The sequence below is a fragment of the Felis catus genome, chromosome A1 (genome assembly GCF_018350175.1).
Source record: "Felis catus isolate Fca126 chromosome A1, F.catus_Fca126_mat1.0, whole genome shotgun sequence".
Classification (NCBI taxonomy): domain Eukaryota; kingdom Metazoa; phylum Chordata; class Mammalia; order Carnivora; family Felidae; genus Felis; species Felis catus.
The window spans coordinates 84236185-84248744 of NC_058368.1; the positions used below are offsets into that span (position 1 = coordinate 84236185).

Genomic DNA, 12560 nt, shown 5'->3' on the forward strand with positions numbered 1-12560 from the left:
CCAGATAGATGCAGAACACTTCACTGAGATCCCAAGAAGTTCCATGGGGGAACCATGGGGCAAAAGTATCCTGGGTTCTTCCTCACTCTCAGAGGATAGCTTCCCAGGATGTCTGCCTAGTCAGAAACATCTGTACAAGTTTAAGTAACTGAGAAACAAACTGTGGTTATTAAATTCCTTTGTATTAAACATATTTTTGACTAAGACCTATTTGTTATAGCAGCACAACTTAGCCTATTATTAATGGCAAAGGTAAGAAATCTGGCAGATACTATCTCAACCAAGCAATTAAGGTTAACACCAACTGTGATACAACACATCAACATCATATACCTCCCAATAAGATGAACTGAGAAAGACACAATATTTCTGTGGCATTCTTGCCAAAAATGTGTAACTTCAATCTTATGATGAGAAAACTTCAGACAAGTTTAAATTGAAGGACATTATGAAAAATAACTTTCCAGTAAAGGAAAAACTCCAGAACTGTCACAGTGTGTAGGAGCCTGAGGAGACATAGCAATTAAATGCAAAGAATTGGATCCTGGGCCAGAAAAAAGGACATTAGTGAAAATTGGTGAAATGCAAAGGTCTATTACTTAGCAATATTGTGTTAATGCTAACTTCCTAATTTCAGTAATTATAGCATGTTATGTAAGATGTAAACATAAGAGGAAGGTGGATGAAGGGAGTGCTAGAATTATCTGTGTTGTTTTACAACTTTTTGGTAAGACTAAAGTTATCTCAAAATAAAAAAAATAAAATAAATACACGAATAAGAATGTGGTGATGAGCTACTGCCATATGGTAGCTTTGCTCTTGATACATTGTCATCAAGCCTGGACAATCAAGACCCACATTGGTTTATATACCTTCAAAAAATTTTTATTACAGAAAACTCCATTCTTCCAAGTCTGTTTCAAGGCCCACCTTATTTATTAAACTTGGACTTCTGTGTCTATTGGATTGAATACCTTTCTTGTTCCTTGGGTATCTGATATGGAGTCAAAAACTCTGTCTTTCATTGTAGGTTCTCGAGAAGAGGGACTGGGGCTCCGTAGCTACATTCCATTCTGTGAAGGCTATGAAACATCTGGTCACCTGGAGCACCAACAGCATTATGTCTCTGCCTGTGAGGTTAGGCAGGGGAGTCTGCCATGCTTCAGCATCTCCTCTGCACCCCTCTTTGGGCCCTGTGGACAATGTCACTGTGGGCCTGTGACCAGATCAAGGACCATAACTGAAGAGCCAGATATCAGTCCTAGGGTTAACACAGGGCATTACAGGCATGACTGTGTGCAGGTGGGGATGGTGGCATGTCAGTCCCCAGAAGTGCAGGGCTTTAGGCAGAAAATGCCAATAAGGTGAAAGGGTCTGTTTCTCAGAAGCAAGATGAGCAGATTAGGGAGGTCCTGGGAGCCCACACACTAAGGTGCACAGGTTTCAAATGCAAGAAACTGGGTTGTGGTGCTGGACAGCAGCTGAAAGGAAGCCCATCCCAGAGCACATCAGGACAGATTTGGCCAGCCAGTGAACCAGTGCTTTAATAATGGAGAAAAATGTGGCTGTCACAGGGCTTTGCATGGAAGGCTGTGACTGCTATTTACTGAGCAGTTAACAGGGGAAGGGTGAGGCATTTGAGGGCGGCAATTGAATCTCAGAGTAGCAGCCTCAGCAGAAGGAGGCTGGCAAAGGCTGCAGGGGTGAAAGAGACTTTGGACCCCATATCTGGGGTGGTGGGCTCATTGGAGATGGGTGTTGAGGAGCTGCCAACAGGAGGGGTGGTCAAGGTTGCATTGGGAATGGCGGTTGAGGAGGTGTTGGCACTGTCTACACACTCAAACTTTCGGAAGATGACTCCTCCAATTGTCCGGTTCTCAGAAGATAGGAACTGACAGGTAGAGTTACTGATGTTGGAACAGCCTTTCAGCACAAGCGTCTTAGACTCTGTGAATGCAATGGAGACAGTAAGGACTTCACCTCCCTTTTTTTGCTTCTTCCACAGGTCTCTCAGCAACCTGAAACCTGTTTTAAATCTAAAACAAGAGCTTAGAGGAAGGACCTAGGATCAAGAACACCAAATGGAGGGGCGCCTGGGTGGCTCAGTCAGTTAAGTGTCTGACTCTTGATGTTGGGTAAGGTCATGGTCTCATAGTTTGTGAGTTCCAGTCCTGCATCAGGCTCTCCACCAACAACACAGAGCCTGCTTCAGATCCTCTTTCTCCCTTTCTCTCTGCCTCTCCCTCTCTCTGCCTCTGCGCTCTCTCTCTCTCTCTCTCTCTTTCAAAATAAATGAACATTAAAAAAACAAAATAACACCAAATGGTAATAGAAGAGGGGCCACATAGGTCAGAACACAGACTCCCACCTAACTCCAGAAGAAACTGAAGCTCCAGAAGGTGGATGCAAGCCTGAGCTCACAGAAATGAGCCTGGGACTCAAATCTCCAGTGTTTACTTGAGGAGCTGACAGGTGACAAAATCCAGGGATGGGCTCATCCCCTCTGCTCTCAGTCCAGGAAGGTCTTCTCCCAGACTCCCCTCCTCCAGGTTCTGCTTTCCATCCCCACTTTTCTTTAGACCTGAGTTCTCTCTGCCTGAATTTTCTCTAAGAAAACTAGAGGTGATCTTAATTCTAAATCTGAATTATATTGTATTTAACCCTGTTAAAGGTGCAAGTCCTAGGAAAAGGCCAAGGGAATTTGCAAAGAAGATGTTGTTGTGATTGCAACTACCATTATTGAATTCATAGTATGTGCCAGTATTGCTCTAATGGCTACAACTTAAACAGCTCTGGGGAACAGACAGTTCACAGGGGAGGAAAAACCTGGAAGGGACTAGCTACTTATCTGAAGAAGGGCTACAAACTTGCTTTGAGAAGGAAGGAAAACTCTCCAAATCCCTTTGAAGAAAACAATGACTTACTTTTCTATAGAAAATAGCAGTGCTGGAGATTGAATTAGAGTGAGCTACAAAAATGTGTTGCTTGGCACATGTCTACAGTATTGGGGAGGGGGGAAAGTGGGCAAAAATAAACAAACAAAAAAACACCCCTACATGTATGGCCACTTTGATCTGTCTGGCCTTCAGATTAAGTCAAATACTATGGATTAAAAAAAAATCTATCCTTGGCACCAAAAGATACCTGGGAACAAGCTGAGTGGAAAGAGAAATTCTTTCTGATGTTGTTGTTATCTTTAGACATAGTTTAGAATTAAACATCAGAACTGTGTTTAAATCCTAGGGATTTTTAATTTTTTTTTGAAAATCCTTATATCACTAAATGAGAGAAGTCAATGTGAAAAGGCTACATACTATATGATTCCAAATATATGATATTCTGATAAAAGCAAAATTATGGGGAGAGTACAAAGATCTGAGGTTTCCAGGGGTAAGAGATTAATAGAGGATTTTTAGGGCAGTGAAACTACTGTGTGTGATGCTATAATGGTAGATACATGTCATTATACATTTGTCAAAATCTATGGAATATGCAACACAAACAGTGAATCCTAATGTAAACCTTGGACTCTGGGTAATAATGATGTGTCAATGTAGGTTCATAGATTACAACAAATGTTCGATTTTGGTGTGGAATGTTGATAGCAGGGGGAGTCTATGTATGTGTGGGAACACATATGGGGTATGTGGAAATCTCTTTACCTTTTTCTCAATTTTTCTGTAAACCTAAAACTCTTCTAAAAAATCTTTAAAAAAGTAAAAAATAGTTTCAAGATACATGTGATGTTTGACCCAACTGAAAAATCTGCAATTACATGTAAACATGGATTTCCAATACTATAATTGCCATTAACAAAAGTTGAAATTAAATTGTACTTGAGTGTTGGTGTTCTTAAACTATTTTTATTCTGAGCCGTATTGTGACGGAGACTCACTGGCTGTTCTAATTTTAGCTTCATGTCTCTTCCTTTCCTGCTGGGCCACCACTAGACACCATTAGAATGCATTTCCACCCTCCAATGCAGTTTGGGTTCTGGCCAACAGAATGTGAGAAAGTGACTCATGCACCTCCAGACCTTGCCTATAAAAACCTGCCTGCCTGGGTTCCTGGGTTGCTCAGTAGGTTCATGAGTTTGAGCCCCCCATGGGGCTCTCTGCTGTCAGTGGGGGGCCCACTTTGGATCCCCTGTCTCCCTCTCTCTGCCTCTCTCTCTCTCTCTTTCTCAAACATAAACATTAAAAAAAAAAAAGACTTTCCTGACTTCCTCCACTCCTTCTCTTTCCCCCACCTATTGGTGAGATTCAAAGAATATAGCAGGCAGCTGCCAAGTCCTGGGTAGGTGGGAACCAGAGCCTCGAGATGGAAGAAACACAGGCCCCAAACTCTGCAATCAACTGCCATATGAGCAAAAAATAAACATCTGTTACATTGAGCCAGAGGATTTAGAGGTTGCTTTTTAACAGTAATAAACATAACCTAACTAATAAATGTATTATTCCTTAAATACTTGGGTATAGTATTAGCTTTGTATTTTATAATGGTTAACTTGTGGGGCTCCTGGGTGGCTCAATCAGTTTAGAGTCAGACTCTTGGTTTCAGCTCAGGTAATGATCTCATGGTTTGTGAATTCAAACCCCACATCAGGCTTTGTGCTGACAGCAGAGAACCTTCTTGGAATTCTCTCTCTCCCTCTCTCTCTGACCCTCTCTTACTCTCTCTCTTCCTCTCTAAATAAATAAATAAATAAATAATAAATAAATAAATAATTAACTTGTATTTCATAATGGTTAATATCAAATTAATTCTATAGAAAAAAAAGCAAATTGTTGGCTCTTAAACCCAATCTAACTCTTTCAGTCAGGTGATCCATGTTGTCATAAGCCGACACTTCTCAGTGACAAGTAGAGAGAAAAGTGTTAAGTATTAAAAGGAAATAAAAGCAAACACACACCCCCACAGAACAACCCAACCTAGTAAAGAAATAAATGCCAGGAATGACATGATCCACTTAAACAGGCCTGGCTTGATTATAAGCCACAGTAGAACAAGGTTCAAGAGGTGGACAGCCCAGAAGGAATGGTTCTGGACTAAGGTGGCAGAAATAGCAACCAGCTCAAGGCTACATTAACAGCCTCACTATCTCAAAGACATTCTGACCTTGTCTTTTTATCCTACTAACATCCCCCAGCCTTCTTTTGTTAACCTAGAACTTATTACCCAACACTTGATATGTTTTCAACTCAAGTCTCATAAAAGGAAATTAAAACCCCAAGACGTACCAGTCTTAAATTCTGCAACTAGACTAACACACCGTTCTTCTTTATAACATTTCCTGGATTTCACACTACAGGAAGTTTCATTAGATCCATAACATGCAAGACACTCTGTGTTGTTGGACATATCTTCCTGTAGAGGAGCTGGGAAGAATAAGAGTAATTTAGAACAGTGTTAAAACACAGAACATGGTACTGCCTTGTACTGAAGGAGACAAGCAAGCAAATATGCTGGCCAGAGAGAACTTGAGAATGGGCAATTGCATGAAGACACTAATCATCCCAGCCGAATAGTTACATATCCCCCCAAAACAGTTATAGCACACAACCCCACACACTTGCCCTTACAAACCATTCAGTCTTTAAGAACTATGGTCAGTGGTTGTGTTGGGCTGAGAAGAAAACCAACCGATGCCAACATTAGCCAGCTATGCTGAACACGCCAATAAGTGTATAGATGTTACTAAATCTTTCTCTGAATAGGGGTACCTGGGTGGCTCAGTCAGTTAAACATCCAATTTCGGCTCAGGTCATGATCTCACAGTGAGTTTGAGTCCTGTGTTGGGCACTGTGCTGACAGCTCAGAGTCTGGAGGCTGCTTCAGATTCTGTGTGTGTGTCTCTCTCTCTGCCCCTCCCCAACTCGTGCTCTGTCTCCCTTGCTCTCTCTAAATATATATATCTTTCTCTCTGCCTCTCTCTCTCTCTCTGTTCCTCTCCCCCCAAAATAAATAAAACTTTAAATAAATAAATATTTCTCTGAATAAATGAACACATGCCATTACTTACCAAAATTATACTGAGACCCAGTTCTGCTATTAATGAGCTATGCTAGAACTATGACCAATTAACCTTGCCTTTGTGGCTATGTTTTCTTCTCCTTGAAAAGAGAGCTTTGGTAGGAGGGGCATCTGGGTGGCTCAGTCAGTTAAGTATCCTACTCTTGATTTCAGTTCAGGTCAGGATCTCATGGTTCATGAGTTCAAGCCCCACATTGGGCTCTGCACTGACAGCAAGGAGCCTGCTTGAGATTCTCTCTCCCTCTCCATCTGTTCCTCTCCTGCTCTTTCTCTCTCAAAAATAAATAAACACTAAAAAGAGAGAGAGCTTTGTATGGACCAACAGTTGTCAAATTATGGTCCAAGAACTACTGGGAATCACCCAAGAATCTTTCAGGGAGTCCACAAGGTCAAAAACATTTTCATGATAATACTAAGATGTTCGTTGCCTCTTTCACTCTATTTCTCTCATGAATGTACAGTGGAGTTTTTGAGAGGTTACATGACATGAGAGATTGCAACAGATTAAATAAATGCACAAGCAAATCTGAGAACCCAGTTGTCTTCTATTAAGCCAGAAACCAAAGATGTTTGAGAAAATATGTAACAATGCCACTTTTCTTACTAAACATTATGTTTTGTTTTGGAAGATAGCTTTTTTCTATTTAAAAGTGTTATTAATGTTCACATGTGGGTTTATTATTTTTTAGGAAGCTCAATAAAGATTTTTAAAATTTCTTTTGGACATTTTTTTAATTTTTAAAATTTCTAATACAGTAAATACTGATCATATGGATCACATAAATCAAAGTTCTCTGGAGTTCGCCATAATTTTTAATACCTACAGTCTTAAAATAGGGCCTGAAACCACATTTTAGAACTACTAATAAGCATCTAATTCCATCCAGTTAGACAGACAGTCTAATTCTGTCTGTACTTGGAAAAGAGGAAAGCATGAGAGTAGTGGTGGTTTTCCCATTTTCCTGTAATTGTTGTAATTGTTGTAAGTCAGCTATTTATATTACTTAGATATGTACTGAAGTTCTTGGACCTGAGATGTACCCCAGAGAGTGAGAACCACAGGTGGCAAAGGAAGGGACAGGGCCAGGTAGACAGAGGGAGGATGGCACATTGCCAGCACCCACCTAGAGCATCACTGGTGTCATTACACTCCTTCCCTTGGCAACACTGGCTTGTAAAGTGAAAACGTTCTTCACCAGACACGTGGACAGTGAAAGCTTCAACCATGTCTCTTCCTTCCCTGCAGTTCTCTGCAGAGCAGGCCTTATCCTGATATAATGCAATGGCTGCCGCTGCACAAAGACAAACACACAATATCATCCCTGGGTGCTGAAGCTTCAGAGAGGGCAGAGACCCTGAATAGTGACTGCTTCAGGAAACAGTAGAAACATATCCTCAGTTCAATGTGATTTCAGAGACACTTGGGAGAGTTTCCTGCAAAAAGAAAAAATTTTCCCCATGAGGTAGTTCCTTCCTTTTCCAGGAGACTAGCAGAGGTGCAGGCTAAACTTCAGGACAAAGACTGATGAGGAGCTTGAAAATGGTAGTTCGGGCCAATATTCCAGAGTGCACTTATCAGTCTTAGCATCTTGAAAAATAGCCAAGCAGATCTGATGGTCCTAAGTGCAATCTGATGTTAAACCTGAATACAGTCAAGCTTTTAGATCAGAGCTATCTGATATGGTAGTTAGCAGCTATATGTGGCTATTTAAAATTCAGCTCTTCAGTCATATAACCACATTTCAAGTGGCCAATAACTACATGAGGCTACTATATAAGACAGCATTGGTGTAAACTTTTCCATTATTGAAGAAAGTTCTACTGAGCAGCATGGATCCAATTTATAGGAAAATACCAGAAATAGGGGAAGAAAGAAATGACACCACAAAGAAGCAATTAACCAAAGCCAGAATATGAGACAAATATAGGACAAATGGTCCAGTTTCTCCAACAAATCAGTGGGATTGAACAACAACAACAAAATGATGATTGATTCCTGTTATAAAACAAATTGGACATATTAGATCTGACAGCAAAATACAGTGTGAGGATTTTGTTTATATATAAATTTTAATACATTAACTATAACACAACATCTGAAACAATTGGGACATTTTTAAGATGTCCTGGCTACTACAGAAAATTAAAGAATTCCAGCTAATTTTCTTAGGTATATAAAGGTATGGTAGTTACATAAAGAGAAAAAAAAAGTCCTTATCAGAGATGAATAGTGAAGTATTTTTAGGTGAAATTACATGATATCTAAGTTTTAAAATACCATTGCATGGGCACCTGGGTGGCCCAGTTGGTTAAGCATCCAATTTTGGCTTAGGTCATGATCTTATGGTTCATTAGTTCAAGCCCCACATCAGACTCTGTTCTGGCAGCTCGGAGTTTGCTTGGGATTCTGTCCCTGCCCCCATCTCTTTCTGCCCCTCCCCCACTTTCTCTCTGTCTCTCTCTTTCTCAAAAAAAAATAAGTAAATTTTAAAACAAAAGAAAAAATAAATTTCAAAAAATAAATAAAATATTATTACAAAAAAAGGCAAAATGTTGATAATTATTGACACAGGATAGTAGTTACATGGCAATGCATTATATTCTTCTTCTTGCTTTTGTGCATATTTGAAAATGCCCATAATAAAAAGTTAAAAATAAATCTAAGTGCTCTGAGAGAGAGGTAACAATCATGCCAGGAAAACACCCTGGGAGAGAGTATGAGTGAAAGTATGTTGGATCTGGAACAGGAATGAGCACTGAAACAGAGAAAATTGGGGAGGAAAAATGGAAGAATGCAAGCACCCAGAGCAAAGTTCCTGCTTTGCAGTTTACTAAGAGGTTCCCCTGCTTCTCACATCCACTAATTCAGGTACAGAATGAGATTTCAGTCAAGAGCAGCCATTCCAAAAAGCCACAAGGGCTTGTCTGTTTGCTCCTGCATTTTCATCTGACTTCTGAATTTTGCTTCTTCTGGAAGGCATATTCATGAGCCCATCTCTCTTTGCACAGCTGGGCCTTTCCTCAGCCTTCCTTTCTTCCCTGGCCACCCTCTCCAGCTCCTGCCCCATGCAAATCCCAGAAATGGGGGTTATAGCATCCCAGACTCACCTAGAGAAGAGTTGGCCAAGAAACTGGTACAGCTGACATTGGCACTTGAGGGACACCCAGTGATGCTGCTGTTGACACAGGAGTTTGTCAATGAATTACACTGCACACAACTCAGGGATTCTGGGGAGACAAGATGTCCAACATTGTCAACATTCAGGAGACACTTATAGAGTGTACTATGGACAAAACACCACATCCATCTCAAGCTAAAGGAATAGCTGGGAGGTATCCCTTCCCTCTGGCATCCCCCAGACTTGAGGCTGTGAGATATAGCCACCCCCATTAGTTTCTCTCCACTGTCCACCATTTCCCACTGGGAATAACCACAGCACAGAGCTCCAGCTCCACTGACACCAGTGTGCACAAAGAGGTCTCCCATTATCCACTGACCAGACTTTGACATGAGAGGCCACATGAGAGAACCCCAGAGCACCAAGAACAGAAGACCTTGATGAGGTGTGAAAAGAGGTCTTTATTCCCAAACGGTGTCATTGTTTTCCCTCACCTACAGCTGTTACCACAAGTGCCGCGATGATACAGGTAAGGAGGATGCCTTTCATGGTGCTGGATCTGGTGTCTCACAAGGACAAGGACTGTGGCTGTACAGCTCTAAGCCTGAAGAGACACAAATAAGGAAGTCTGGGGTCTTGGAACATCCCCTAATTGTAATCATACTTTGATAAGCCCAGCACACAGCCCATCCTTGTGAAAGAAAGAGTCAGCATTCTTAGCTGTGAGCACAGATTTGTGATGCAGTTTCTATGCTGTCCTTTTATGTGCATCAGTCTGGGATTTCCCCAATCCTGGATGCCTGCAGAAACATCTACACACAGATACAAAACGCAGCCTGTGCATTTCCTACGGAGCCACTTCAGGTACAAGATGGGCAAGCAGAAGATTGCCAGCCCCACTGGGAATGGGATCCAAGAAGAAAGCTGGGCTTTCCTGTCCCAGAGCATAATGTAATCCTCTAGCTAATATCTGGCCTCATACACATAATTGAGGGGCTTACCGTTGTCATCACCACCCCAGTGGGCAGACACCTATTGAGAACTTTATTCTGAGCATTCTGTGTTCTTTAATTCATGTAATGCCTCCACCCTAGCAGACAGGTACTATTATTAACATCGCCCTCATTTCGTAGGGAAAATCAAGTCCCAGAGAGGTTAAATAAATCACTCAAAGTCAAGGTCACATTCTTGGGAGGTGATAGAGCTGGGGTTAGCTAAGGCCCCTAACCACCACCCACACTGCCTCAAACTCATGTGAGTACCAGAGCCCCAGGCCTGAACACAATCAGCCTACAGGACTGAACCAGAGGCTCCAGCACACCAGTCTTTCTGTATCCACCAATCATCTGATAGCTACAGTTTCTCTGTATTCATTAGGATCCTGAATCAGAGCTCCCAGAATTTCATCTTGCCCATGTATCAAAGGAGCAAGGAGGGAAGTATCTGGCTCTGCACGGAGTCCTTCCTGATTGTTAGCTCATTTACCCTATAAACAGTAGCCACAAGCTGCATGTGGCTATTTGAATTTAGATTCATTGAAATGTTGAAAAAAAAAACAACATTCTGTTTCTCAGTCACCTGGCTAGTGACCACTTATTGGCCAGCACAACTTTGGAACATTTCCTTCATCACAGAAAGTCTCAGCTCACAATGTTGCTTATTGCTCTGCTCAGCAGGTGGCAAACTTATAGACAGAGATAATGAATGCTGCCCAAATTCACCCAGCTTGTTAGGCCAAAATTGGGACTTCATTCTGCATCCTTTAAGCTCCAAAGCTGAGTTGCACCATGATAGGGAGAACTGACCTTCACCTGGGAGCTGCAGCCTACCTCTCACCTCTCACCTTTCCACACTACATACATGTACACACCACACACACCACTTCAACTATGATCTCTTAGTTGACTTATTAGGGGTTGGTGAAAATGAAGAGAAACTAGTTCAGTCAGGGGAGGCAGATGGGTCCATATATTATCTAATGGCCACAAAATATAAAAAAAAAAAAAAAAAAGGAGAAAAATTACGTATGTCTAATTTGAAGCTTGTGGCAGATGTTCTCTTCATTGCACCCTGCATGTGCCCATGCCCGATGACCCCTCCAGGCTTCAGGAACCCCAGTAGGGAGAGAGGCTCATGGGGGTGAGCCTCCTGGGAAGGGTCTTCTCAAGCCTTGTGAGTGTGGAAGAGGATGGAAAGGGAGGTAAAGAGATGAGTGTAAAGAGGCCATAGCAGCCATGCCTGGTACATAAATTGCTTCTCCTTGTGGCATAAACATGATTATTAGCCTCATTTTTGTAGGGAAATAAAGGAGGCCCAGAGAGATCAGGATCCAGTCCAGGGACACATGGCAGAGAGTCAGAGTCTGGAGTGGTGAGAACTTGGGCCCTGCTTGCCACCTCTGAAGACAGTGAGGTGGAGGTTGGGAAAGGGAGCCTCATATGGAAAATGTGAACACGCAGCATCTAAAAAAACCCTTTGCAAGGTACTTCCTTCCACTCATTCTATAATTGGATATTTTCAATAGCCTGAGAGGGTTCTACCACAATTGCTTTCATTTTATACATAGGCAAGCAGAGTTCAGAGCAGGTATGAAAAGGACAAAGCACATACCATGAGCAAACCCCACAATGCACACATCTCTCCTCACCAGCCTTCCCTTTCCTGAGTGTTGCTAAAGAAGCCAGAGCTATGAGAATGCCCTGGACTACAACCACCCCCACAATGCCCTTCCCTTGGTTTCAGCTCCTCTCAAGGTGAGACACCCTCCCCCCACCCCCACAGCTTGGCTTCAGCCCCTCACCTTCAGAGTCTGTCCTGGAGACTGCCCACAGAAGGTGGATCCCAGCAGAGGATTAGAGCAGGTGTGTGAAGGGCCTTATATAGCAGGTGACTACACAATCAGAAACCACAGCTGCCTGCAGGGAGGGGCTTCTGGGTCAGGCTGGACTCTGCCCAGCCACAGGGCCACAGGGAGCTTAATCCTTTGGCAGCTGTGCAGTTGGTCAACTATCTGAGGCCTCCAGAATTTGAGTGCAACTTTGGTTAAGGCCTGCCTTTGGCAAAGCATGCAAGAAGTAAGATGTGTCTCAGGCATGGTCTTATGTTGGCTGTGGCCCACAGAATGGATTACAGTATCTGTTAATAAGTCACAAGCCTCACATTATACCAGCTTGATAAAGCAGTCACCTTGATTAGCCCATTTACAGATAAGGAAATGAAGGCACAGGAGAGAAACATAAGAGACTTGCCCAAGATCACACAGCTCAGGCAGAGTCAGAACTCAGAATCAGGCCACATAGAGTCCATGCAGCTTAGGAAAGGGGAGTCAGGCCCCATGGGGCCTCAATAAGTCTCAGAGTCCTTTAGCCAAGATGAGGGCAAACCCACTGTGCAACCTCACAGGGTAGA

General features: G+C 42.4%; 1 protein-coding gene across 1 annotated transcript; it reads right to left on the bottom strand.

Moving 5' to 3' along the window:
• Positions 1-1657: 1657 nt before the first annotated feature.
• On the bottom strand, positions 1658-12058 carry LYPD8 (LY6/PLAUR domain containing 8). Its single transcript, XM_019829992.3, has 6 exons — positions 11953-12058; positions 9647-9756; positions 9142-9261; positions 7158-7325; positions 5241-5378; positions 1658-1947 (listed from the first exon to the last, which is right to left on the bottom strand). The coding sequence occupies exons 2-6, from the start codon at positions 9699-9701 to the stop codon at positions 1658-1660; spliced, it is 771 nt and encodes a 256-aa protein (XP_019685551.2). The 5' UTR covers positions 9702-9756; positions 11953-12058.
• Positions 12059-12560: the final 502 nt, after the last annotated feature.

Excerpts from the sequence above, each read along its gene's own strand:
- LYPD8 (XM_019829992.3), bottom strand. The coding sequence starts at position 9,701 with ATGAAAGGCATCCTCCTTACCTGTATCATCGCGGCACTTGTGGTAACA. Across the intron at positions 7,326-9,141 it reads CTTGGCCAACTCTTCTCTAG|CGGCAGCCATTGCATTATAT; the intron begins GTGAGTCTGGGA and ends GTCTTTGTGCAG. Across the intron at positions 1,948-5,240 it reads AGTTGCAGAATTTAAGACTG|AGTCTAAGACGCTTGTGCTG; the intron begins GTACGTCTTGGG and ends TTGCATTCACAG.